This window comes from Kogia breviceps, chromosome X (genome assembly GCF_026419965.1).
Source record: "Kogia breviceps isolate mKogBre1 chromosome X, mKogBre1 haplotype 1, whole genome shotgun sequence".
NCBI lineage: Eukaryota > Metazoa > Chordata > Mammalia > Artiodactyla > Physeteridae > Kogia > Kogia breviceps.
Genome location: NC_081330.1, coordinates 44,174,797 through 44,201,978, shown reverse-complemented (window position 1 = coordinate 44,201,978; position 27,182 = coordinate 44,174,797). Strand labels below are relative to the sequence as shown.

Below are 27,182 nucleotides of genomic sequence, written 5' to 3'. Positions count from 1 at the left end.
AAGGATTTACAGTTGTTTTCCCAAGAAAGGATCCATGGGCTTTGCAATTATTGTGACTTCTGAAGTTCTTAGGTCCATGAAGCTCAGTGATGATGTTGAGTCCAATCAAAAAAGAATACCAGGGAGTCAAGACTTGAAAGAAACATGTTATTGTCCTTAAGTCGTTGCCCAAACCTGACCAGACCAAGTAAATTGTTGAAGATACAGAGGCTAAATGCAGATTACCATCCTTATTCTTATAATTCAGAAATTTTCATTGAAGTAGAATTGAACCTTCCTAGGATCCAGGCTGGAGTACTGATGACAGCATTTGCACAGGCTCTTTGCCAAAGTCTGAGGACCACACACAGGAAGACTCCCACCGCTGGCCTGCAGGAATAGAAGGTAGCCAGAGTTAGAATGCAGCAAAGGCTGCTGACTATGTTTGTGGGAATGGTTTCTGCCTCTGCTAGGCTTCTACTACTCCCAACAACCTTACATAAAAATTCAGTTATTGACTTTTTCATGTTCTTCATGTTTGTCTTCTCACCTTTTCCGCTTACAAGCCCCAAATATGCTCCCAACCCTTAACCCTCTCAGCACTCAGCCTTGCCTATTCTATTGAGCACAGACACTCAAGTGCACTGATGAAGTACTAGACTCTGGAGCCAAGCTGTCTAGGTTCCAATCCCTGTTCTGACATTTGTCCCAGCTGTGTGACTTTAGGCAAGTTTCTTAACCTCTCTGTTTCAATAGTCCCCCCTGTAAAATGGGATAAAAATAGTATCCACCTCACAGGGTTGTTTGAAGGTTTAAACAAAAATAACATGTAAAGCAATTATTAAAATGTCTGGCACATAGCAAGTACATATGTTAGCTGCCATTAAATCCATCCAGTGTTTTCTCACACTGAAGAGGTGGTGGTTCTTATTGCCAAGGATAATCTTTCCAGCTAGGCTCTGGGTCTCACCCTGTCATTCCTTCCCTCATACCTTCCTCTCCCCTCTTTTTTACTTGAGACATAATTCACATGACTTAACATTCACCCTTTTAGAGTGTGCAGGTAGTGTTTTTTAGTATAACCTCAAAGTTGTGCAACCATCACCACTATCTAATCCGAGAACATTTCCATCTTCCCAAAAAGGAAGCCCATACACATTAGCAGTCACTCCCCATTTCCTCCCAACTGTCCCCACTCCCTGCCCTAGACAATCAAGTATACTTTCTGTCTTTAGATTTGCCTATTCTGAGCATTTCATATAAATGGAATCATACAATATGTGGCCTTTTGTGTCTGGTTTCTTGCACTTAGCATACTGTTTTCAAGGTTCCTCCATGTTGTAGCATGTAATATACTTCATTCCTTTTTACAGCTGAATAATATTCCTTTGTGTGAATATACCACATTTTGTTTATCAATTCATCTGTTGATGGACACTTGGGTTGTTACCACTTTTTGGCTATTTTACATACATTCACATACAAGTTTTTGTGTGGACTTATGTTTTCATTTCTCTTGGGTATGTACTTAGGAGTGAAATTGCTGGGTCATGTGGTGACTCTATGTTTAACATTTTGAGGAAATGCCAGAGTTTTCCTAAAGTGCTGCACTGTTTCACATTTCCATAAGCAACGTGGGAGAACTTGCCTACAATTTCCCCATTTCCTCACCAACTCTTGTTATTGCCCTTTTATTATGGCCATCCTAGCCCTCTCTCCCCTTTTGTATGTTTATTTTATTCCTATCTACTGGCTCCTGATCTGTCTATTAATATGCTTAGATCATCCTTAAACTCAATAAGCATTTCCTGGACCCTGCCACTCCTCCAACCCTGTTGACAATACTCCTCTAATATTTCCTCCCTTGGCTTCTGTGATACTGCTTCTACACATTCTTCTACTTCTTTCCAGGCTCATCTTTCTCCCTTCCCACATAATGTATGCATTCCTTAATACAACTTCAACTATGATCAAGCCGACACAATCATTAACATAATCTCTTTTGTTAATATGCTGTTTTACAGTTTACAGAACTTTTTTTATATAGTCTTGCTTATTATTCACGACAATCCTGCAAGTGAGTAGAGCAGGCACTTACTAATATAAACCCCCATTTTACATATGAGGAATCTGAAGATCAGAGGGCTTTGTAGCTCAAGGTCCCAGAACTAGAAAGTGTCAGAACTAGCAGTAGGACCCAGGATCATCTGAATCTGAGTCACTAAGTGTTCTCTCCACTGGCTTCCTGAAGCCTTTCCTGATCACCCCATATGGGCATAGACTTTTCCTCCATGTCCATGTACCTGCTTCATGGAGTGTATCATTTTGCTTGAGTTGATTATATGCATCTCTTGTTAAAATGTGTGCTCCTTGAAGGCAAGAACCATATCTTATTTTTCTTTCAACCTCCAAATCTTTTAGAATAGTGTGTGCTGTACCCTATAGAAGGTAACCAATAATGTTTGTGGAATTGAACTGATCTTCACCTGCCAACTTGTTCCAGGGATTTATCTAATATGATCAGCTTAATCTTCCCATTGGAATGGCTGCTTTTATGGCTGATTTTCATGCTCTAGCATGTCTCAGAACCCCTCAGAAAACTGAGGTCAGGTCATCAGTTAACTAGTTAATACACTCCAAACCCTTGTTACTTTAAGTAGAGGTCACTAAGGCCCAAAACAATGCATTTTTTAAAATTTAACTGTAGTTGACTTTTACAATATTGTGTTAGTTTCAGGTGTACAGCTTCAGATTCTTTTCCATTATAGGTTATTACTTACCTGTGGTATATGGTAAATCCTTGTTATCTGTTTTATATATAGTGATGTATATCTGTTAATTCAATACTCCCAATTTATCCCTCCCCCTCCCCTTTCCCCTTTGGTAACCATAAGTTTGTTTTCTATGTCTGTGACTCCATTTCTGTTTTGTAAATAAGTTCATTTGTAGCATTTTTTTAGATTCCACATATAAGTGATATAATATTTGTCTTTGTCTGACTTACTTCACTTAGTATGATAATCTCTAGGTCCATCCATGTTGCTGCAAATGGCATTATCTGAGTAGCATTCCTTTTTTTTGAAAGAAATTTATTATTTTTTACTTATTTATTTTATTATTTATTTTTGCCTGGGTCAGGTCTTGGTTGCGGCATGCAGGATCTTCATTGTGGCTTGCAGGATCCTCCACTGCGGTGCGTGGGGGCTCCTCATTGCAGTGCTCAGGCTTCTCTCTAGTGTGGCCCGCATGCTCAGTAGTTGCAGCACGTGGGCTTAGTTGCCCCACAGCATGTGGGATCCCAGTTCCCCAACCAGGGATTAAACCCATATCCCCTGCATTGGAAGGTGGATTCCTAACCACTGGACCACCAGGGAATTCCCTGAGTAGTATTCCATTGTGTGTGTGTGTGTGTGTGTGTGTGTGTGTGTGTGTGTGTCACATCCTCTTTATCTATTCATCTGTCAATGGACATTTAGGTTGCTTCCATGTAAATAATGCTGCTATGAACATTGGGGTGCATGTATCTTTTCAAATTAGAGTTTTCTGCAGATATGTGCCCAGGAGTGGGATTGCTGGATCATATGGTAACTCTATTTTTAGTTTTTTAAAGAAACCCCCATACTGTTTTCCATAGTGGCTGCACCAATTTACATTCCCACCAACACTGTAGGAGGGTTCCCTTTTCTCCACACCCTCTCCAGCATGTACTACTTGTAGACTTTTTGATGATGGCCATTCTGACTGGTGTGAGGTGAAACTTCATTATAGTTTTGATATGCATTTCTCTAACAATTAGTGATGTTGAGCATCTTTTCATGTGCCTGGTGGCCATCTGTATGTCTTCTCTGGAGAAATGTCTGTTTAGGTCTTCTGCCCATTGTTTGATAGGGTTGTTTTGGGGTTTTTTTGCAAATATTTTCTCCCAGTCTGTAGGTTGTCTTTTCATTTTATTTATGGTTTCCTTTACTGTGCAAAAGCTTTTAAGTCTGATTAGGTCCCATTTGTTTATTTTTGCTTTTATTTCTTTTGCCTTGGGAGACTGATCTAAGAAAATATTACTACAGTTTATGTCTGAGAATGTTTTGCCTAGGTTCTCTTCTAGTTTTATGGTGTCATGTCTTATATTTAAGTCTTTAAGCCATTTTGAGTTTATTTTTGTGTATAGTGTGAGGGAGTGTTCTAATTTTATTGATTTACTTGAGGCTGTCCAGCTTTCCCAACACCACTTGCTGAAAAGACTGTCTTATCTCCATTGTATATTCTTGCCTACTTTGTTGAAAATTAATTGGCCGTAAGTGTGTGGGTTTATTTCTGGGCTCTCTATTCTGTTCTATTGATCTATATATCTGCTTTTGTTCCAGTACCAAGCTGTTTTGATTACCGCAGCTTTGTAGTATTATCTAAAGTCTGGGAGGGTTATGCCTCCAGCTTTGTTCTTTTTCCTCAGAATTGCTTTGGCCCAAAACAGTGCATTTGAATTGTTCCCGTTCTCTATTTTGTTTGGTAATACAACCAGAACTGAGTCTCTTTGCCTCACTGTTTGAATGCACGTGGGGACAACAAATGTCTTCTCATCAATTACAAGATCAAGACCCTTATTTTGCTGAAATGCCACAGGAAATTTCCTCACTTTTAAGCAAGAATCTAAGATTGGTGCAAATAATTTTGGCCCCAGAGATCTTTCCCAAGAGTGTTCAACATGCTGTAATACTTTTCCTAAACCTAAATCTGCAAAATCAATCAGTTCTGCAAAATCAATTCTGTAACTAGAGGAAAATACACTTACTTGGGGTGGGTGGTAGCTATTGTAGAAAACTCATTGTCCCACATAGTTCTCCCAAAGGAGGTTTTCTGTTTCAGACCTGTCAGGATATCAGTAGCCTTGTCAAAGCTTAATGCCGCATGACCAGCCTGGAGTCAGAGAAATAGGAAGTTAGAAGAAGCAGGTCCTGATAGCTGACTCTTCCTTCAGCCACTTTTTTTTTTTTTTTTTTCAGTATGCGGGCCTCTCACTGCTGTGGCCTCTCCCTTCACGGAGCACAGGCTCTGGACGTGCAGGCCCAGCGGCCATGGCTCACAGGCCCAGCCGCTCCACGGCATATGGGATCTTCCCGGATCGGGGCATGAACCCGCATCCCCTGCATTGGCAGGCAGACTCGCAACCACTGCGCCACCAGGGAAGCCCTCCTTCAGCCACTTTTAAACTTGGGTGTGAAGGTGAGGACAGGTAGGAAATCATAAGAAATGATTATTTCTAATCAGCATGCATTATGTTTTATCTGACATTCATCTTGCATCTTGGGAATTAGTCTGTTATTTGAACTCACAAAGTTGCAGTCCCATCCGGTGAGGAAGAGATGGTAGTTTAGGAAACCCACTTTGCCTAATTCCTCCATCTCCTGTTCCAGGGAAACCAATAGGTCATTGAACCAAGCAAATGCACCTGTCTCCCTTTAGATCGAGTAGAATAGATCTGGAATCAGCAAGAGAATATAGCCTTATTAAGTGCCCTTTACAATGTGCACTATGGTGACATGATTATGTACGTTTACACTATATTTGTTGATCCAGTCTAAGAGTGACCTGAAAAAATCACCTCTACAGTACAGCAGACCTCAGGTGGCATTAATATCCAGAGTCCTAACAACTTCCCTTATGGAAAGAGAACTCCAATGTCAGCTTTAGTTCAAAGTGATTTTAAACTCCAATTGAAAATGAAGACCCAGTTCTTATGGTAAGTCTGTAGAAGCGGATGCCTGGGCAGGGAGAAGTGATCACTCACTCTCACAACTCCAGGGAGGGGTTACTCTCTTACCAGTTGTAAAGCGCTTAGCCCATGAAAGCAATGGACCTATCAGGCCCAGACCAGATGAAAACTGGTATTCGGGAGCATACCATTTGTGTTTTGAGGTTGTGATCTGCATTCCAGAATATGTACCAGATGGATTTCAAGATGGAAGCAAAGGGGGTGACCCCAATTCCTGCTCTGACCAACACAGCCACTTCATACTGGAAGACATCCTCACTGACAGTGCCAAAGGGACCATCCACCTTGATCCTGGCAGAAGGCAAAAAACAAAGGGCAAGTGAAGTTTCACCTCCACCCACAACCTCAAAAATCCTCCCAGAGGCAGAGCTGTTCCACAGCTGATTGCTACCTGTTTATTTTAATCATACTCCACTGTACCAGACTTAAGTTTCAATGCGGAATTGCTTTCTCTTTTCTGCTTGTCTGCGTTCTGGTCTAGGTCTCTGCTGCTCTTAAGGACCTACCTGGGAACTGGTGAATTCTGTTGTTCAAAAGCCCTTATGAGATTTTCTGTCCAGTCCCCCACTGCTCAGGTATGAAAGGAAAGGAAGTCTTCCTCTGGAGCAGAGGTCAGGGTAAAGGGATGCCACTCCAGGTAAGAGATTGAGGGGCAATTAACAAAAATATACTGTCCCACTTCCATGCTGAAGCCATGCTTGTGCATCTGCAATTCCAAAACTTTGGATGGGTACGTGACCCATCCTATGAATAAAGCACAGAGGCCAAAGGAGGCAAATTCAAATAGAGACAGGAGCAGGCAGATAAAGTAAATAAGTAAAGCTGGAGAGCTGGTGATGGCCGTAAATTATGAACACAAGTCTTTGTGAACACAAGTCTTTTCTAAAGGGGGCAGCAGTTACCAAGTCCAGACAATGGTCGCACTACGGAGGCAAGACTCAGCATTATCAGGTTGCCTGATTCTTCAAGAGAAGCCAGAAATGCCACTTTTAAAAATTGAAGCATGGTTGATTTACAATATTGTGTTAGTTTCAGGTGTACAGCATAGTGATTCAGTTATTATTTTCAGATTATATTCCATTATAGGTTATTGCAAGATATTGAATATAATTCCCTGTGCTGTAACTGGGTAGGCTGTTAAAGCAACAAGAAATGCCTTTTTTTTTTTTTTTTTTTTTTTTTGCGGTACGCGGGCCTCTCGTGTGGCCTCTCCTGTTGTGGAGCACAGGCTCCAGACGCGCAGGCTCAGCGGCCATGGCTCACAGGCCCAGCTGCTCTGCGGCATGTGGGATCTTCCCGGACCGGCACGAACCCGTGTCCCCTGCATCGGCAGGCGGACTCTCAACCACTGCACCACCAGGGAAGCCCCAAGAAATGCCATTTTTTTAATGTGAAAGCCTCCATCCGGATTTCTAAATGTTAGCAACCAATCTGACTGTCTAAACAATCAGGGTGTATGCCAAACAAAATATGTCTGTGGGCTAGATATGGTGCAGACTGCCTGTTTGCAGCTTCTGACATAGACCCATGCTGATGATTTCTGCCAAACCTCTTTCCAGCTCTGTCCAGCTCTGGAGGAACTCAAATATATTGCCCTCAAATTCTTTTTTATTCCTGTCAAGGTGACAACGTGGCAATTTATTTCTATAATCAGGAAGAACACAACTCTTAGCAGAGCAAGAAGAAAGTGCATATTCTTTACCTTGGTAATCACAACCTGCTGGGAGTGATAAAATCGGAGGATCCTTTCAAAGATGTAAATAATGACTGGTGTAAGGATCCACTTCCAAGACTGCACACAGAGACAATAAAAAGTGAGGTTACACATTAAACTCTTCTCTAGGATTTGTTTGTGTAGCAGTTCATTCCTTCATTCAATAAATATTTACTGAGTTCTCTGACGTGTATCATTATTAAGCCACTAATTTCACCAAAGCTTGAAGACAGAAATGGAAAGGAGTAATCCACAATGGTTTTGTTTGCTAATCTGTTACTCATAAAGCAGATCATTTCCTGAAATTTTACAGGTCTCACCAGGAAGCAAGAGAAAAGCACAGAAATAAAATACATGGTAATTATATATATATATATATATATATATATATATATATATATTCTTAAATTATATTTAAAGTTTAATTTTAAGAATCTAAGACTATCTTCCAGGACAACCTGTCCAATCTGAAAAACCAACAGAGAAGGTAGATGTGAAATAGCAGCAGATGATTAAAAGCAAAACAAAAAAAAAGGGAAAGTGTGTGGCTGACACTATTGGTAACAGTAATATATAAAACTTGGTATTTATCCATCACCTCTTTTTTCAGGTGCCCAAAACATCTAACATAGTAAAACACTTTTTATCTTGTCTACTTTTTTTTTTAAAGCCGTCTCTCTATTCCTGAGATCTTCTCAAATGCAGCAGTTTGCTTCTATATGCACAGGAGCTACTAAAAATGTATTTCCTAGCAGTGCTAAGTCATGTTCTTCTTTGTCCAACTGCTCAACCACAATACATTGGAACTGTGTGGAATGAGGTTTCTTATGCTGTTTCAGGCAAGATACTTTCTTGGGTATCTCTGGGGAGGAAAGGGGCAGAGACGGGGCCAGTAAATCAGAGAGTGGCTATAATACAATTTGATGCTACTTCTTATTTGGAAAAAATCCCCAGCTGAATTTAGAGGACATGAAAAAATATATTTAAGAAGTGGCTAGGACTTCCCTGGTGGTCTGGTGGTTTGGACTCCATGCTTCCAGTGCAGGGGGCACAGTTTTGATCCCTGGTTGGGGAAGTTCCGTATGCTGTGGGGTGTGGCCAAAAATAATTTTTTTTAAAAAGTGGCTAATCACCAATGTGCGAAAAAATGTTAGCTTTGAAAGTAATCAGAGAAAATGAATATTAAAACAAAATAGCATTTTAGCATCTCAAATTGGAAAGCAGTTTCAGACAATAATGCCCACCATTAAGTGGGATGCAGGGAAATAGACACATTCACATGTGCACCTGGGGGAAGTACAAATAAGTAGCATCTTCCCAGAGAGCAATTTGGCAAAACATCTCAACAGCCTTGAAAGCATTCCTTCTCTTTGACACAGGAATTTTACTTCTAGGAAATGGAGCATAAAAGAATAATTAAGGTGTGCACAAAGTATATTAGTATAGTCATGACCCCTTATTTACTAAGAAAAAATGACAAAAATGTCATATCGGACTCCTCTGGTGGCACAGTGGCTAAGAATCCACCTGCCAATGCAGGGGACACGGATTTAAGCCCTGGTCTGGGACGATCCCACATGCCGTGGAGCAACTAAGCCCATGCGCCACAACTACTGAGCCTGCACTCTAGAGCCCGCGAGCCACAACTACTGACCCCGTGTGCCACAATTACTGAAGCCCACGCGCCTAGAGCCCATGCTCTGCAGCAAGAGAAGCCACAGCAGTGAGAAGCCCACTCACCACAATGAAAAGTAGCTGCTGCTCACCGCCACTAGAGAAAGCCCGTGTGCAGCAACAAAGACCCAACGCAGCCATAAATAAATAAATATTTTTTAAAAGTGGCATATCATACAGACTTTTTTTGGCCAATACCAAACTGTCTTTTCTTAATTTTTATTTATTTTTTTGTATTGAGATATAATTGACATATAACATATTAGTTTCATGTGCACAACATAATGATTCAATATTTGCATATATTGCAAAATGATCACCACAATAATTCTAGTTAACCTTTCTCACCATGCATGGTTACAAAAAAATTTTTTTCTTGTGATGAGAAATTTTAAGATCTACTTTCTTGGCACCTTTCAAATATGCAGTAGAGTATTATTAATTATAGTCACCATGCTGTACATTAGATCCTCAGGACATTTTATAACTGGAAGTTTGTACCTTTTCACTACTTTCACTCATTTCGCCTACACCCCAACCCCTGCTTCTGGTAACCACCAATCTGTTCTCTGTATCTATGAGCTTTTTTTTTTTAGAGTCCACATATAAGTGAGATCATACAGTATTTGCTTTTTCTGTCTGACTTATTTCACTTAGCATAATACCCTCAAGGTCATTAAAAATGGTCATGTAGAAAAAAATGACAAAAATGGTATAACATATGGCATTTTTAAAACAAATTCTTCAGAGACATCCATGGTGGTCCAGTGGTTAGGACTCCACACTCCCAATGCAGGGGGCATGGGTTCAATCCCTGGTCAGGATTGAAGATCCCTCGTGCTGTGTGGTGCAGCAAAAAAAAAGTTTCAGTAGAATACTTGACAATATAGGAAAGGATCCATAATATAGACTAAAGGAAAAATGTTATTACTTCTAGGTGATAAAATTCTGTGAAATTTTAATTTTCTTCTAAATATTTTTCTGTGTTTTCCAAACTTTCTACAATAAGCATGTATTATTTTTATAATTTTTAAATGGGGAGAATGTGGAGAGAGTATTTTTGTGTGTGTTTATGGAAGAAACAAACCAATACATTCAAACAGATGGCAAAACCGGTATTCTCTCCCTTGTGGAATTACATGACTATTCAAAGCAACCCCTGAGTTCTAAGTATACCTCTAAATAGGCCAACTATACCTTTATCTCAGGTAATAGATGGGAAAGGGATAGAAGCTGATGTGCAAGGTAAGACAGGGGATTAACTGCCTTAGCTAGTAAGGGACTAGTCAAGCATTGTAGCTTCTTGTCTTTAAGGACCTCTTACTGGTCAAATAATATAAAGGGTGTCTGTCATAGCCTGCAAGTTCCACTGACTTTAGAAATGAAATGTGCTATTAACATATATCAGGTATGTCCTTTTAAAATTATTTTTAAAATAGGTAATACACGTACATGTCACAAAATTCAAAAGTACAAAAGCTGCTTCCCTCAGCTCCCCAAGGCAGTCAATATTATTATTTTGTGAATCCTTTTGGAGAATATGCATTTAAATGATAGTATTACATTAAGGACAAATGGTAGCAGAGAATACATACTTCCCTGACTTCTTTTCATTTAACATCTTAGAGACTGGTCCATATTCATATCTAGCAGGCTACCTTTTTATTTTCAGTGGTTACAGAGTATGCCATTGTAAGAAAGTCCCATAATTTAATTAGTGCCCTATTGATGGGCACTTATTTCCAATCTTTTGTTCTATAAAGCATTGTTACAATGAATAACCTAATACATGTAATTTAACACATTTGCAAGCATATTTTAGATGCTCACCAGCAATGCTTGAGAGCATTACCAACACAGCACATGAGCAAACTCTTTGATCTTTGCTAATCTGTTAGGTTTATTACTGTGATCACTCTGTTCATATCTTCTACATCTTTTTTTTAATCAGGTGGTTAGGCTTTTTCTTATTGATTTCTATATTTGCATATTAGGAAATTAATTCATGGTCTGTGAACTGTAAATACTTTTCCTACTCAGTAATTTGTTACCTGTCTTTATTTTTGATGGAATTTTTTGCCATAAAAAAATATATATGGATGGATGGATGGAGAGAGAGAGGGAGAGAATAAATAAATTTGAATAAAAATATGTATTTTCGGTCTTCCCAGGTGGCACAGTGGTTGAGAGTCCGCCTGCCGATGCAGGGGACACGGGTTCGTGTCCCGGTCCGGGAAGATCCCACATGCCATGGAGCAGCTGGGCCTGCGCGTCCGGAGCCTGTGCTCCGCAACGGGAGAGGCCACAACAGTGAGAGGCCCGCGTACCACAAAAAAAAAAAAAAAAAATGTATTTTCTTTCCTTTTCTGGCTTCAAGCTTTTTAAAAATATTATTTAGACTATTTTTACTAACACTCCCGTATTAGAAAAAAATTCTCATGTGGTCTTAAGGTGCTTTTATGATTTCTTTCTTTTTTTTTCAACATTTAAATCCTTGATCCATGCATCCTTGACCATATTTTACTGTAAAGTGTGGAATAAAGAGACAATTTTTTTCTAGATGTCTATCCTATTATTGTAAAGAAAAGTATTGAATAATGTATCTTTTTTCCCAACTGATTTGAAATGTCAACTTTAGGGGATTTTCTTTCTTTCTTTTTAAATTAATTAATTTTTGGCTGTGTTGGGTCTTCATTGCTGTGCGTGGGCTTTCTCTAGTTGCAGTAAGTGGGGGCTACTCTTAGTTGTGGTGCACAGGCTTCTCATTGTGGTGGCTTCTCTTGTTGCAGAACACAGGCTCTAGGTGCGTGGGCATCAGTAGTTGTGGCACGCAGGCAAAGTAGTTGTGGTGCATGGGCTTAGTTGCTCTACAGCATGTGGGATCTCCCAGGACCAGGGCTTGAACCCATGTCCCCTGCATTGGCAGGTGGATTCTTAACCACTGCACCACCAAGGAAGTCACAGGGGGTTTTCAAAAATCATTTTTCTCCTTCTACATGAGGACAGAGCTATTGCTCTTAATTCTGCATATGATTTAAAGACTTTAATCATCCTCAGAGCACTTTAAGACACCACAAATCAACCTTTCCTTTCCATTTCTTCCTCAATCTAACATATTTTATGAACAAGCAAAGGTAAAGCATAATATCCACAGTAATTACCTTGAGGCACACCTTAAGTTCCCTGGAATCCAGTTTATTGATCATCCACTATCTAACAATAATTTCCAGGCATGTTCTTACAATACCAAAGAAAGCCAACTTCAAGAATAGTTTAAAAAATAAATTGAGGGGGCTTCCCGTGTGACCTCTACCAATGACATATGGAAAAATAGGGCACTAAGCTCCCCGAGCCTCAGGTTCCCCATCCAGGAGTTGAGGAGAGGACCTTCCTTCAGAGGGTTCTTGTTGGTATTTTATGAAATCACAAGGCAGCGGGCTGTAGCCAAGATGGTGGAGTAGGAAAACCCTGAGCTTGCCTCCTCCCACATGCACACAAGCATTACAAGTATTTACAGAGCAACTATCTATGAGAATGACCTGAAGACCAGCAGAAAAGATTTTCCACAACTAAAAATATAAAGAAATAACCAAAACGAGATGGCTAGGAGGGGTGGAGTTGTGTTATAGTCAAGACCCATACCCCCAGGTGGGTGACCCACAAACGGGAGGATGATTACAATTGCAGAGGTTCTCCTCAAGGAGGGAGGGGTCTGAGGCCCACATTGGGCTCCGCAGCCTGCGGTTTTGCATGAGACCCTGAAATTTTGGCTTTGAAGGCCACTGGGGCTTACTTTTGGGAAGCCCAGAGGGCTGTGAGAAACAGAGTCTCCACTCTTAAAGGGTGTATACAAAATCTCACATGCTCTAGGACCCAGGGCAGAAACAGTTGTTTGAAAGGAGCCTGGGTCAGACCACCTGCTGATCTTGGAGAGCCTCCTGGAGAGGGAGGAGGTCATTGGAGCCCAACCTCTGGGATATAGATACTGGTGGCAACCATTTGGGGGAGCTCCTTCTACCACTAGAACACTGGTGTTGGCAAGTGCCATTTTGGAGTCCTCCTTCTAGCCTATTAGTGCTGGGAGCTTACCCACCCACCAGTGGGCTGGCATTGGAGCTCCCCCAGCTGCAAAGACAGTCACACTGGGACATGGTCCCCCCAACAGCAAGCTGGCACCATCCCTAGGACCCCCAGACTATGAAGGCAGCCACACAGGGACCCAGCCACCCAGCAGGTTGGAAGCCACTACAAGAGGCAGGGCCTGGCAGCCAATGTGGCCAGAGGCCAGTCATGCTTACCAGTATGCCCACAGTAGTCAGCCTCATCACAACAGAAGAGCCCATGCAGCTCACATCAGCAGCATCCATACAGCATATAGCTCTGGTAATCAGAGGGGAGTGTGCTACTGGGCCCCATAGGATGTCTCCTACATAAGGCCACTTCTCCAAGATCGGGAAATGTAACTGACCTATCTAATACATAGAAATAAACAGACAATTAGGCAAAATGGGGAGACAGAGGAATATCTTCCAGACAAATGAACAAGACAAAACCCCAGAAGAACTAGGCAAAGTGGAGATAAGTAATCTACCTGATAAAGAGTTCAAGGTAATGATCACAAAGATGCTCAACACACTCTAGAAAATAAAAAATGAACACTGAGAAATTTAAACCAAGAGTTAGAAAATATAAAGTAGAACCAAAGAGAGCTGAAATAAAATAACTGAAATAAAAAATATACCAGAAGGAATCAACAGTAGAGTAGATGATACAGAGGAACAGATCAGCACACTGGAAGACAGAGTAATGGAAATCACTGAAGCTAAACAGAAAAAAGGATTTTAAAAAATGAGGAGAAAAAAATGATATGTCTATATTGACCTGAAAAGATGCTCAAGATATATGGTTTTCTTGAAAATCAGGAATCAAACAAGTACTACAGAATTGTTCCATTATTAAAAACAACAAAAAACTAGATACATATGTCTGAATATGTATGTATATTAAAAAGCCCATAAGAATTTAAAAATGAGGAGAGCTTAAGAGACTTCTGGGGCCACATCAAGCATACTAACATTTGCAATATAGGGGTCTCAGAGAAGCAGAGAGAGAGAAAGGGTCAGAGAACCTATCTGAAGAAATAATAGCTGAAAACTTCCCTAACCTGGGGAAGGAAGCAGACATTCAGGTCCAGGAGGTACAGAGAGTCCCAAACAAGATGAACTCAAAGACGTCCCCACCAAGACACATTATAATTAACATGGCAAAATTAAAGATAAAGAGAGAATCTTAAAAGCAGCAAGAGAAAAGGAACTAGTTATGTACAAGGGAACTTCCATAAGACTAGCAGCTAACTTTTCAGCAAAAACTTTGCAGGCCAGAAGGAAGTGGCACTATATATTCAAAGTGATGAAAAGAAAAAACCTACAACCAAGAATACCTGACAAGGCTATCATTCAGATTTGAAGAAGAGATAAAGAGTTTTACAGTCATGCAAAAGCTAAAAGAGCTTAGCAGCAGTAAAGATCAGAGTGGAAATAAATGAAATAGAGACTGAAGAAAAATCAATGAAACTGAGAGCTGGTTCTTTGAACAGATAAAACTGATAAACCGTTAACCACACTCATCAAGAAAAAAAGAGTGGGCCTAAGTAAATGAAATCAGAAATGAAAGAAGAAAAGTTACAACTGACACCATAGAAATATAAAAGATCATAAGAGATTACTACAAAATATTATTATATGCTAATAAAATGGACAATCTAGAAGAAATGGATAAATTCCTAGAAACATACAATCTCCCAGTACTGAATCAGGAAGAAACAGAAAATATGAGCAGACTGATTACTAGTAATGAAATTGAATCAGTAGTAAAAAAAAAAAAAAAAAAAACCTCTAAACAAACAAAAGTCTAGGACCAGATGGCTTCATAGGTGAATTCTACTAAACAATCTGAAGAAGAGTTAGCACCTACCCTTCTCAAATTATTCCAAAAAATCACAGAAGAAGGAACAATTCTGAATGCATTCTGTAAGGTCAGCATCACCCTAATACCAAAACCAGGCACCACAAAAAATGAAAGTTACAGGCCAATATCACTGATAAACATAGATGCAAAAATCTTCAACAAAATACTAGCAAACAGAATCCAACAACACATTAAAAGGATCATACACCATGGTCAAGTGGGACTCTTCCCAGGGATGCAAGAATGGTTCAATATCTGCAAATCAATCAATGTGATATACCATATTAACAAATTGAAGAATAAAAATTATATGATGATCTCAATAGATGCAAAAAAGCTTTTGATAAAATTCAACATCCATTTATGATAAAAACTCTTAACAAAATGTGTATAGAGGGAACATGCCTCAACAAAATAAATGCCATATATGACAAATCTACAGCTAGCATCATACGCACTGGTGAAAGCCTTAAAGTATTTTCTCTAAGATCGGGAACAAGATGAGGATGCCCACTCTCGCCACTTTTATTCAACATAGTATTGGAATTGTTAGCCACAGCAGACAAGAGAAATAAATAAAAGGTATCCAAATTGGAAAGAAAGAAGTAAAGCTGTCACTGTTTGTAGATGACATAATAATATATATAGAACACTCTAAAGACACCACCAAAAAACTATTAGAACTAATAAATTAATTGAGTAAAGTTTCAGGGTATGAAATTAATATACAGAAATGTGTTGTGTTTCCATACATTAAAAATGAACTATCAGAGAGAGAAATGAAGAAACAATCCCATTTACAATAGCATCAAAAAGAATAAAACACCTAGGAATAAATCTAAACAAAGAGGTATAAAAAACCTATACTCAGAAAACTATAAGATATTGATGAAAGAAATTCAAGAGGACATGATACATGGGAAGATATACCATGCTTACGGATTGGAAGAATTATTATTGCTAAAAAGACCATACTACCCAAGGCAATCTACAGATTCAATGCAATCCCTACCAAAATACTAATGGCATTTTTTGCAGAACTAGAACAAATAATTCTAAAATTTGTATGGAAACACAAAAGACCCTGGATAACCAAAACAGTCTTGAGAAAGAAGAACAAAGCTAGAGCTCCCAGGTTTCAAACTACACTACAAAGCTACAGTAATCAAAATCCCTACCAAAATACTAACGGCATTTTTTGCAGAACTAGAACAAGTAATTCTAAAATATGTATGGAAACACAAAAGACCCTGGATAACCAAAACAGTCTTGAGAAAGAAGAACAAAGCTAGAGTTCCCAGGTTTCAAACTACACTACAAAGCTACAGTAATCAAAAAAAGTATGATACTAGCATGAAAACAGACACATAGGTCAATGGAGCAGAATAGAGAGCCCAGAAATAAACCCACAATTAGATGGTCAATTAATCTATGACAGAGGAGGCAAGATCATACAGTGGGGAAAAGATAGCCTCTCCAGTAAATGGTGTTGGGAAAACCGGACAGCTACAGGGAAAAGAATCAAATTGGACTACTCTCTTACATTATAAATAAAAATAAACTCAAAATGAATTAAAGACTTCAATGTAAGACCTGAAACCATAGAATTCCTAGTAGAAAACAGGCAGTATGCTCTTTGACATCAGTCTTAGCAATATTTTTTTGATATGTCTCCTCAGGCAAGGGAAACAAAAGCAAAAATAAACTAATAGGACTATATCAAATAAGAAGCTTTTGCACAGTGAAGGGAACTATCAACAAAACGAAAAGACAGCCTACTGAATGGGAGAAGATATTTGCAAATGATTTATCCAATAAAGGGTTAATATCCAAAATATACAAAGAACTCATATAACTCAATATCAAACAAACAACCCAATTACAAAATGGGCAGAGGACCTAAATAGACATTTTTCAAAAAAAGACATACAGATGGACAACAGACACATGAAACGATGCACAATATCACTAAATCATCAGAGAAATGCAAATCAAAACCAAAATGAGATATCACCTTACACTTTTCAGAATGGCTATTATAAAAAAGACAACAAATAAGTGTTGGTGAGAATGTGGAGAAAAGAGAATCCTTGTGCACTGTTGGAGGGAGTGTAAATTGGTGCAGCCATTATGTAAAACAGTATGGCAGTTCCTCAAAAAATTAAAAATAGAACTATCATAGGAGCTAGCAATTCCACTTCTGGGTACAGCTGACCCTTGAACAACACGAGTTTGAACTGCACATGTCCATTTATATGCATATTTTTTCAATAAATACATACTATAGTACTACAAGATCTGTGGTTCATTGAGTCTGCTGATGCCAAAACATGGATACAAAGGCCAGCTGTAAAGTTATACACAGATTTTTGTCTTCCCAGGATTGTCACTCCTAACCCCTGAGTTGTTCAAGGGTCAACTGTATTTTTCCAAAGTAAACAAAAACACTAATTTGAAGATATATGCATCCCTATGTCCATTGCATCATTATTTACAATAATCAAGATATGGAAGCAACCAAGTATCCATTGATAGATGAATGGATAAAGAAAATGTGACATATATATATAATGGAATATTATCTATATGTACATACATAGAATATTACTCAGTCATAAAATAGAATGAAATCTTGCCATTTGCAACAACATGGACAGATCCTGAGGGTATTATGAAAAGTGCAATAAGTCAGAGAAAGACAACTACCTTACGATTTCACTTACACGTGGAATCTAAAAAACAAAACAAATGAACAAACATAACAAAACAGAAAGAGACTCATAGATACAGAAAAGAGACTGGTGGTGCCAGAGGGGAGATGGAGGGTGGCAATGAGTGAAATAGGTGAGAGAGATTAAAAGGTACAAACTTCCAGTTATAAAATAAGTCAAAGAGGTGTAATGTACAGCATGGGGAATATAGTCAATAATATTTTAATAACTTTGTATGGTGACAGATGGTAACATATTATGGTGATCATTTTGTAATGTATAAAAATACCAAATCACTCTATTGTACACTTGAAACTAATATAATATTGTAAGTCAATTATACTTCGATTTTTTAAAAAAAGAAAAAAAATTGAACTCAGAAACAGAAAGTAGTAAGGGGCTGGAAGGTGGGGGAAATGGGGAGATTCTGGTCAAAGGGTACAAGCCTTCTGTCAGAAGATGAATAATATATAGCGTATGTCCTCCATAGGAGCCAGCACCAGGCTGAGGTAATAATGGTTATAATAAGAAGAGTAATAATAACAATAACAGCTCCTAACAAGAACCTACTATCCTTGTCCTGGTCTTACCTCAGCGGGGAGCCCTTCAAATTGGGGAGGTTTGCAGTGGGAGTCAGGATCATTCCACTTCTCAAAAAATTCTGCACACTTGTGAGGATGATTCTCATCCATGTTCTTTTCTGTTTGATTCCGGACAAGTCCACTGAGACAGACAAAAAGACAATATGTGGCAAAGAATTACGCAAGGTCAGGAACTGGGGCATGAAAATGGGAGTTTGAGGACCTTACCCAAGGCCATGAATCCCTAAGCCAATGAAGTACATGATAAAAATATGGTGTATATACCAGAAGACCTCAGAATAACTCCTCCGGATAAATTCCATAGCTAAAGTCACTCTGAGAACCAGAGCTATTGTGATGATCACTCCAGTGACACCAGCAATGTGGCTGAATGTCACATACTCCATTGTCTATGAAAGGAGAAATTTCAGCCTGACACAATGTCCACCAGGGACACCATGCCTTTCCTGCTCATGACCAGATTCCAGATGCTTTGCCCTTGAGTCAACTCACTGTGTTTGAGGACTGGATGGGATTTAGCCAAGAATCTTCCTCCTGATGAGATAGGTTGGAGAGAATGGAAGCAAGGGATCCATCTGTGGCCTGTCGGCTTCTGCTATATCGTTCAAAGTTAAACAGGTATGTGGTGATGTGAATAGCTAAATGAAAAGATGGAAAGGAATGTGAGAGTTTTCTCAGAAACATCACGGCTGGCATGCCCCACTAGAAGAGGAGGATCCTATATATAGTGCCAAGCAGAATGGTGAGTCCACAGAAGGTGCCCAATAATGATTACAGAGAGAATCAAAATCTTTTTTATACTCACTCTGTCCCCAAAGGAATAGAATGTAAATTCCATGAAAGCAGGTTTAGAATAGTGCCTGGTAGATAGTGCCAGGTGTTCAATAAAGATAATTTGAATGTTTATATGCATGGATGAATGAAACTAGATTCTGAATGTCCAGGAGCCTGCAGTTTCATCGTTTGCCCCAGTTACCTGTGTGTAGGTAGATTATATATGCCACCAGCTTGTGGAAGGTGAGGTTGTGATCCAGTTGCTTTCCCAGGGTGCGCCTACAAAACGACAAATGTAAAATGAGCAAGATCAGGTGTATCCAGGCAGCTTTATAAAATTCGCTAACCCATAACCAACATGTCTTACATAGAGTATGCCAATACACACCCATTCTTGCTCACCCCCTTGGTTACCAAAGGAGACCTCTGGCTTCCATTCCTAGGGGCTTGGTGTTGAGCTGTCCCACTGAGACATCAAGAGTCTTGTCTGGGCTTCCCTGGTGGTGCAGTGGTTGACAGTCCTCCTGCCGATGCAGGGGACGCGGGTTTGTGCCCCGGTCCGGGAAGATCCCACATGCCGCGGAGCGGCTGGGCCCATGAGCCACGGTCGCTGAGCCTGTGCGTCCGGGCTCCGCAACGGGAGAGGCCACAACAGTGAGAGGCCCATGTGCCGCAAAAAGAAGGAAACAAAAAGAAAGAAAAAAAAAAGAGTCTTTTCTCTTTAATGTGAAGGTTGACCTACAATTGGCTGGGACTCAGTGAGCAGGTGCCTCTCAGGAAGGACAGCAAATTTGGACACACGGGAAGCAGGATCAGCATGCTGTTAAAATGCAAGCTGCAAGCAGAGGCTCGGGTCCAGGCCAATGCCGACTAGAACAGAGGAGAGAAGAAACCATTAGCTGCTTCATCTCCTGATCTTGCAGGTGAGCATGGGCCCACTCCACTTGCCTGGGACCTGGACAATCAGTCCAAAATCTCTGTTTACAAATGACAGAAAATTTGCTGAACTTAATATTGAATTGAGAAATACTCATGACAGTGGTTTGGAAATGTTTGACTATATATTTATCAATATGAAAGAGAACAAGATTTAATGTTAACAAATAAATTCTATGAATGTAATACTTTATGAGGATTTTTGCTTAATACACTCAATTATGATTTTAGTTTGTCACTTGTAAAACAATCTTGAAGATCATATATATTTTATTTGCACTTTAAATAAAGCTTAGATATTTTGAGTTACAATTACAGACGGTAACTATTTTTCCTCTTTTCTATATTTTCTAATGTTGCAATTATAAGCATGTAATAAAAACAATAAAAATTAACCATTTATATTTAAGATCTCTTTAATAATTGAATAAAACAGGAAAAACGAATGAACCCCTCAGAGCAAAAATTTTAAACTTAGGTAGAGATTTGAGAAGGGAGAACTTCTAAGAACAAAATTTCAAACTGATTTCCTTGGGTGGCCAGGCAGCATACATCAAGATCAATCTGATCCAAGAGTAGAAGCTGCTAGAAAAGGAGACAAGGAATCAGTGCTTCAAAGAAGTATTGAGCCCAGAAATAGGCTTGATTAGGTATAGGCTAGACAGAATATGTTCAACTCTGTGGTAGCTAATTCTGACTTCTCTCCTCAGCTGTACAACTGGTCTCTGAGTCAGCTCCTTGGGATTGCAGACAATGGAGTGTGACAATTTCACAGCAGCAGTGAGGTGGTGGCAGCAGCCAGGCAATTTTTGTTCACTTCAGCTGACTGGTCAGCCTTACATGTGTGCCTGTCAATGACTTGCTAAAAGAACATGAGATAGAGTTAACAATTTCTTGGCCTTTTTCTAATTGTCTTTTTGGCACAAAAACTATTTTTCCATACAACCTAAACCTGGGACAATGTGACATTGGTTTAATAAGCCAGGTCAAGATCTGCCTACCATCCATAATGGCTTACAATGTCAGGCAGTGCAATTAACATGAGCTGTCCTACTGTTTTCCATTTCTGACTCTTCCACATGACCTGTGTTTTCTCCCTCTGCTGAGTCACACTCCAGCTCGTTTTGGTAGAGGTGGCCTGTTCTATTTCTGAGTAAATTTTCTCTGCTCATCTCAAAGATCTTGCATTTCCACATTGGTTCCCACTGCTTGCTTATTTGAGTCACAGAGGTTCCTTAAAGCTAAAATTGACAAATGAATTGAAGAACGTAGGACTACAATTTCACAGCTCCATATTCTGTGGAGGCTATCTGTATGGGATGAATTCTTTTTTTAACACATCTTTATTGGAGTATAATTGCTTTACAATATTGTGTTAGTTTCTGCTTTATAGCAAAGTGAATCAGCTATACGTATACATATATCCCCATATCCCTTCCCTCTTGTGTCTCCCTCCCACCCTCCCTATCCCACCCCTCTAGGTGGTCACAAAGCACCCAGCTGATCTCCCTGTGCTATGTGGCTGCTTCCCACTAGCTATCTATTTTACATTTGGTAATGCATATACGTCCATGCCACTCTCTCACTTCGTCCCAGCTTACCCTTGCCCCTCTCCATGTCCTCAAGTCAATTCCCTACATCTGCGTCTTTATTCCTGTCCTGCCCCTAGGTTCTTCAGAACTATTTTTTTTAGATTCCATATATATGTGTTAGCATACGGTATTTGTCTTTCTTTTTCTGACTTACTTCACTTAGTATGATAATCTGTAGGTCCATCCATGTTGCTGCAAATGGCATTATTTCATTCTTTTTTATGGCTGAGTAATATTCCATTGTATATGTGCCACATCTTCTTTATCCATTCATCTGTCAATGGACACTTAGGTTGCTTCCATGTCCTGGCTATCGTAAAGAGAGCTGCAATGAACACTGTGGTACATGAGTCTTTTTGAATTATGGTTTTCTCCGGGTATATGCCCAGTAGTGGGATTGCTGGGTCATATGGTAGCTCTATTTTTAGTTTTTAAGGAACCTCCATACACCAACGTGCCATACCCACCCCCACCCTTCCTCTTCTGTCCTTGATCTGCTCCTTCCCCAGGCTTCTCCAACCTGTTACTCTGACCTGACCCCACCTTTCTACAGGTCTTGAATTTGGCAACACCACCCACTTCACAAAACCCCCCACCCCAAGTATCCCTCTTGTTTGATAGGTATTTTTCTGTGAGATCAGTCCACAGCAGTGGTTTTCAACTTATTCGTTTATAACCAAACTCTTTCTTAAAATCATAAGCAGGAATCCATAAGACAGATAAAGGCTGCTTTGGTTGAAGTAGAGACATGCCCAGTTAGCCTTCCCATCACACCCTGTAGGGATACCTGAATATCTGTGGAAACCAGTTTGAAAACGGCTCAATATTTCTTTACTGTGTATTTTCATTATTGGGTCTCGGGAGTGTGCCCTGGATAGGGCTTTCAGATTTAATGAACAAGAATACAGATGCCCAGCTAAATTTGAACTTCAGATTTTTAAAAAATGAATAATTTTCTAATATGCCCCTGTCTCATGCAATATGTGGAATAACCTATACCCCCCCAAAAAATATTTGTTATTTTTCTGGAATTCAAATTTACCTGGGCATCCTGTATTTTTTTTCTGGCAACTCTAACTCTAGGCGAAATGAGGGCATTGGGTCTCAAAGAAGCCAGCGTCAGAGATAAGAAAAAACAGAGATTCCCCACATCACAACTGTGATACTCACCCCCAGGATTTGTTTTGTGTAGTAGTACTTGTAGCCTTCTCAAATGACAGGAAGGCATGCACAAACAGGAAAACATTCAGCCCCAACCAAGCAGCCTAGAGGAAGAAAAATTAAACAAGGGATAAAGTGAAATTTGGGTACGGGAAAGAGTAGATAAGGGGTAGAAAATAGTGTTACCATTTGGCTATTTTGTGTTTATCTGTTTTCATTTTGGGGATGGTGGGTGTGCCGGGCAGCATGTGGGATCTTAGTTCCCCAACCAGGGATGGAACCCATGTCCCCTGCAGTGGAAGTGCAGAGTCCTAACCACTGGACAGTCAGGGAATTCCCATATCTGTTTTCATTTTAAATGAGTCAACTCACTCTCAGAGTCATTTAGGACTTCAAGACATGCATTAGATGCTAATGACCAGGGTCAGCAAATCAAGGCTCATAGACCAAATCTATCTCACCACCCATTTTGTATAGCCTACAAGCTAAGAATGGTTATTATATTTTGTTGTTTTCACATTTTTAAATGGTTGGAAAAATCAAAAGAATAATATATTTCATGACGTGAAAATTATATGAAATTCAAATTTCAGTATCTATAAATACAGTGGTATTGGAACTTAGCCACACCTACTTATTTCTGTATTGTTTATAACTACTTTTGTGATTCAATGGAAGTGTTGAGTAGTTGTGACAGAGAACATATGGACTGCAAAGCCTAAAATATGTACTACCTAGCTCTTTACAGAAAACCTTTGCCAACTTCTGGATTGGAGCATTCAAACTATTGCACCTAGAAAATGGCAATACGTGAATAAATGGATTTCTAAAGAAATAGAAAATAAATTTAACATCTGTGACAATACCCATCTGAAGGGACTAAACCATTCCAGATGGGCTTGCCTCTTTAAATACACTTTCCTGACATACACTTTCCTGTTTTTAGATTGTGATTCTTTTTTCAAACTAACCTATCATTGCTTTGGACTCATTTGAGCTCTTAAGACTTCTTTCGTCTGTCCCAAGATCTGTCTCTACGTTGGCAAAGGGGGAAATTTGGAACCTACCGCCCATTGCCTTAGAGAACAACCAGGTGGGCTTTAGCCCAAGCTTGAAGGTGCTAGTCTGTAATTGATCAGGACTCTAGAGCACTGGGATGCCTCTGATATATATCCATGGCCCCAGGATGGTCCAGAACCATCTCAGCCCCACAGGTAGAGGGCCTTTAGCCTAGAACATGGCCCATTCAGACTCCCTAGATCTGGACCACTCACACAACTCTGGCATCACAACATAGTGATTCAAAGTGTGATATTGGAGTCAAACTCCTTGGGCTCAAATTCTAGCTCCACCACTTTCTAGCTCTGTAATCTTAGATCTGTGATTTAACTTTTCTGAACCACAATTTCTTCACCTATAAAATGAGGACAATAACTATATCTACCCCACAGCAATGCTGTGAGGCTTAACATGAAATAATGTATGTGAAGTGATTAATACAATGCTTGGTGCATAGTAGAAGCTCAATAAATTCTGCCTGTGTCATCACCAGACTGGCTTTACCAATCAATTTCTTCCTGCATTCTTTGCCCACACACCCTTTCCAGAGTTGTGTGTCTTCCAGAGATCATTTGACCTTAATGGAAAAAGAGAGGTGAAAGCCACAGATATTTCAAGAGTTCAGAAGACAAAGGAGAGAAGCTTATTTAGAGGGAGCAGAAATATTTTAGAATCTGAGCGGGACACAGAGGCAAAGACCTCTGTGTCAGCCCATCATCAACTGTAGATAGGATGAATGATGAAATACAGTGACATCTGAGAGTAAGGAATTCCATTCCCCACCTTGACTATAATTTTGTCTACTGTGAATGGAAAAGAAAAAGTAGAAGACCTGGCAGGAAGAGTAAAAATATTTTGGGGGTAATTTATTTTTCATTAAAGAATAGTTCAAAGGAATGTATGTCAGAGATAACAAGAAGTCTGAGCCTGCCAGTGGGATTGGTGCAAGGTGGAAAATCAAAGCTAGTTACATCATCATCACCACCAGGGGTGATGAACTCTCCAAGCAAAACCTAAGAGAGGGATAAAAAATACAGAGGATTTTAGAGCTAGAAACACACTTATATCTAATCTAGTTTTCATTAATCCCCCCACACACACACATACATACACAGGTGACCTGAAGGCTAGAGAGGATAAATAATTTGATCAAGGTCACTTAATTAATAGCAGAACTGAAACTAGAGTTCAATTAGAGAGTGCATTAGAAGGGGATTGTGCATATGTGGTGTAGTAAAGGCATTCTGGCTTGAACCCTGGGGAGCTAGATTTGAGTGATGGCTCTGCAATCAATTCACTGTGTGACGTCTAGGTCTTATTTTCCCTTATAAAATCAAAGAGTTGGTTTGGTTCTGCACTACACAAAGCTGTAGCCATTAAGCACATGCGGCTACTAAGCACATGAAATATGCCTAGTTTTAACTGAGATGTGCTGTAAGTATAAAATACACATCGGATTTCAAAGACTTAGTAAAAATAAAAGAATATAAATTATCTCATTAATATTTTCATATTGATCACAGGTTGAAAGGATAACTTTTTGATATATTGGGTTAAACAAGATATATTACTGGCCATTAATTTCACCTATTTCTTACCTTTTTCAATTGTCTAGGTATTAGACAATTTTAAAATTACATATGTGACGTTACATTATATTTCTAGTGGACAGCACTGGACCATAATCTCTAAGATCACTTCTATCTCAAACATTCAATTTTATTATTTCTTGATGTGAGCAGTATAAGAATAATGGAGAGAGATGAATGCTCCATGGCACTAGTTAGAAGTGAAATGGAAGAGAAAAAGAGAAGACAAAAAATGAAAACAGATTGAAATTCCAAATACTTGTGGTTTATATTTTTGTCTCTTTACCAATCAATTTCTGGAGTTGGACTTTTTTTCCTTTTCTAAAATGTTGAAATATATCATACACAGAAAAGTATATAAAACATATATGTAATCCTAGAGTTGGACCTTTCAGCTGATAACTGGCCTTGATGAGCTTCAATATTGGCATGGAATCTTTCCCTTTCAAGTAACTTCACAAAGATTAACAAACAGAACATCTCCTTACTCTAAGAATAATTATTAGAAAGTGAAACATCACTTACCAGAAACAAAACTGAGAACCAATGGTTAACGACCCAGTTTCCCATTGTCAAGTGGTGGTTTGGAGCCTCTGTAGGCAGCAGGGAAGATTCAGCAACTTGGATTCTGGAGAGATTCTTCAGGGTTGGCACCTCTGTCCAGCTCAGGGACTGTGAATCTTTAAGATGTGAAAGATGCACACCTACCCACAAAGCTTTCAGGAATGAATAAATGCACTCTGCCTTCCTCCTCTGGTCAGAACTATGTTATCAGCTTTTTGTAGACCAGCCCTACCTATAAGTACCACAGGTGTTTTCCCTGGTGGGGTTTTATCCCTTCAGGAAATAACAATCTTCTTGGGTGAGAACGTTCTCTCCCATCAACTTATCAACATGATTTAATGTGAGGCATTGTCTTCCTTGATAAGACATTCACTAAGGTTTCTCATAAGGAAGATTTTAGGCTGAGGCTATAAACAGATGATCTCATGAAAAGCAGGGCAGAATGCACACATGTTAAGGAAGCTGCTTTAAGGTGGGCTTTCAGGAGAGCTGCTGCAGCTGCCTGCTGCAATTTGGACCTCAGCCTGGCTAGCTCAGAAACTTTGTTTACCAGTTCTCCTGGAAGATGATCTGGCTCTGCGGAGCACTTGGCTGGTTGGAAGGACAAGTGAAAAGAATGGCCACATAGAATAAAAGAAAATTTAGCAGGTACAAATGAACACCTCGGTTCAAAAAAAAACAGAGGCAAAGTATTCCAAATGAGAGAGGCGATTGTCTTCTAGTATGATGGATTAGCTACAGTTGTGTGTTCAGTTCTGGGCACTGATATTTTTCCTTTTCTAAAATGGTGAAATATACACAGAAGAATGTATAAAACATATATATGTAATTTAAAAATAATTTTAAGGAATGAATACCTATGTACTCAGTACCCAGGTTTAAAAAATTGAATATTGGGCTTCCCTGATGGTGCAGTGGTTGAGAGTCTGCCTGCCGATGCAGAGGACACGGCTTCGTGCCCCAATCCAGGAGGATCCCACGTGCTGCGGAGCGGCTGGGCCCGTGAACCATGGCCGCTGGGCCTGCGCGTCTGGAGCCTGTGCTCCACAATGGGAGAGACCACAGCGGTGACAGGTCCGCGTACCACACACAC

General features: G+C 39.6%; 1 protein-coding gene across 1 annotated transcript; it reads right to left on the bottom strand.

Moving 5' to 3' along the window:
- Nucleotides 1-184: 184 nt before the first annotated feature.
- On the bottom strand, nucleotides 185-26,115 carry NOX1 (NADPH oxidase 1). Its single transcript, XM_067023148.1, is given in 14 exon segments — nucleotides 185-345; nucleotides 348-369; nucleotides 4,766-4,890; nucleotides 5,875-6,037; nucleotides 6,253-6,486; nucleotides 7,447-7,538; nucleotides 18,403-18,535; nucleotides 18,622-18,803; nucleotides 18,907-19,052; nucleotides 19,391-19,478; nucleotides 19,951-20,058; nucleotides 22,887-22,918; nucleotides 22,921-22,981; nucleotides 26,051-26,115. Coding segments are annotated over 14 exon segments (1,533 nt in total). The 5' UTR covers nucleotides 26,096-26,115; the 3' UTR covers nucleotides 185-243.
- Between the last annotated feature and the right edge of the window lie 1,067 nt (nucleotides 26,116-27,182).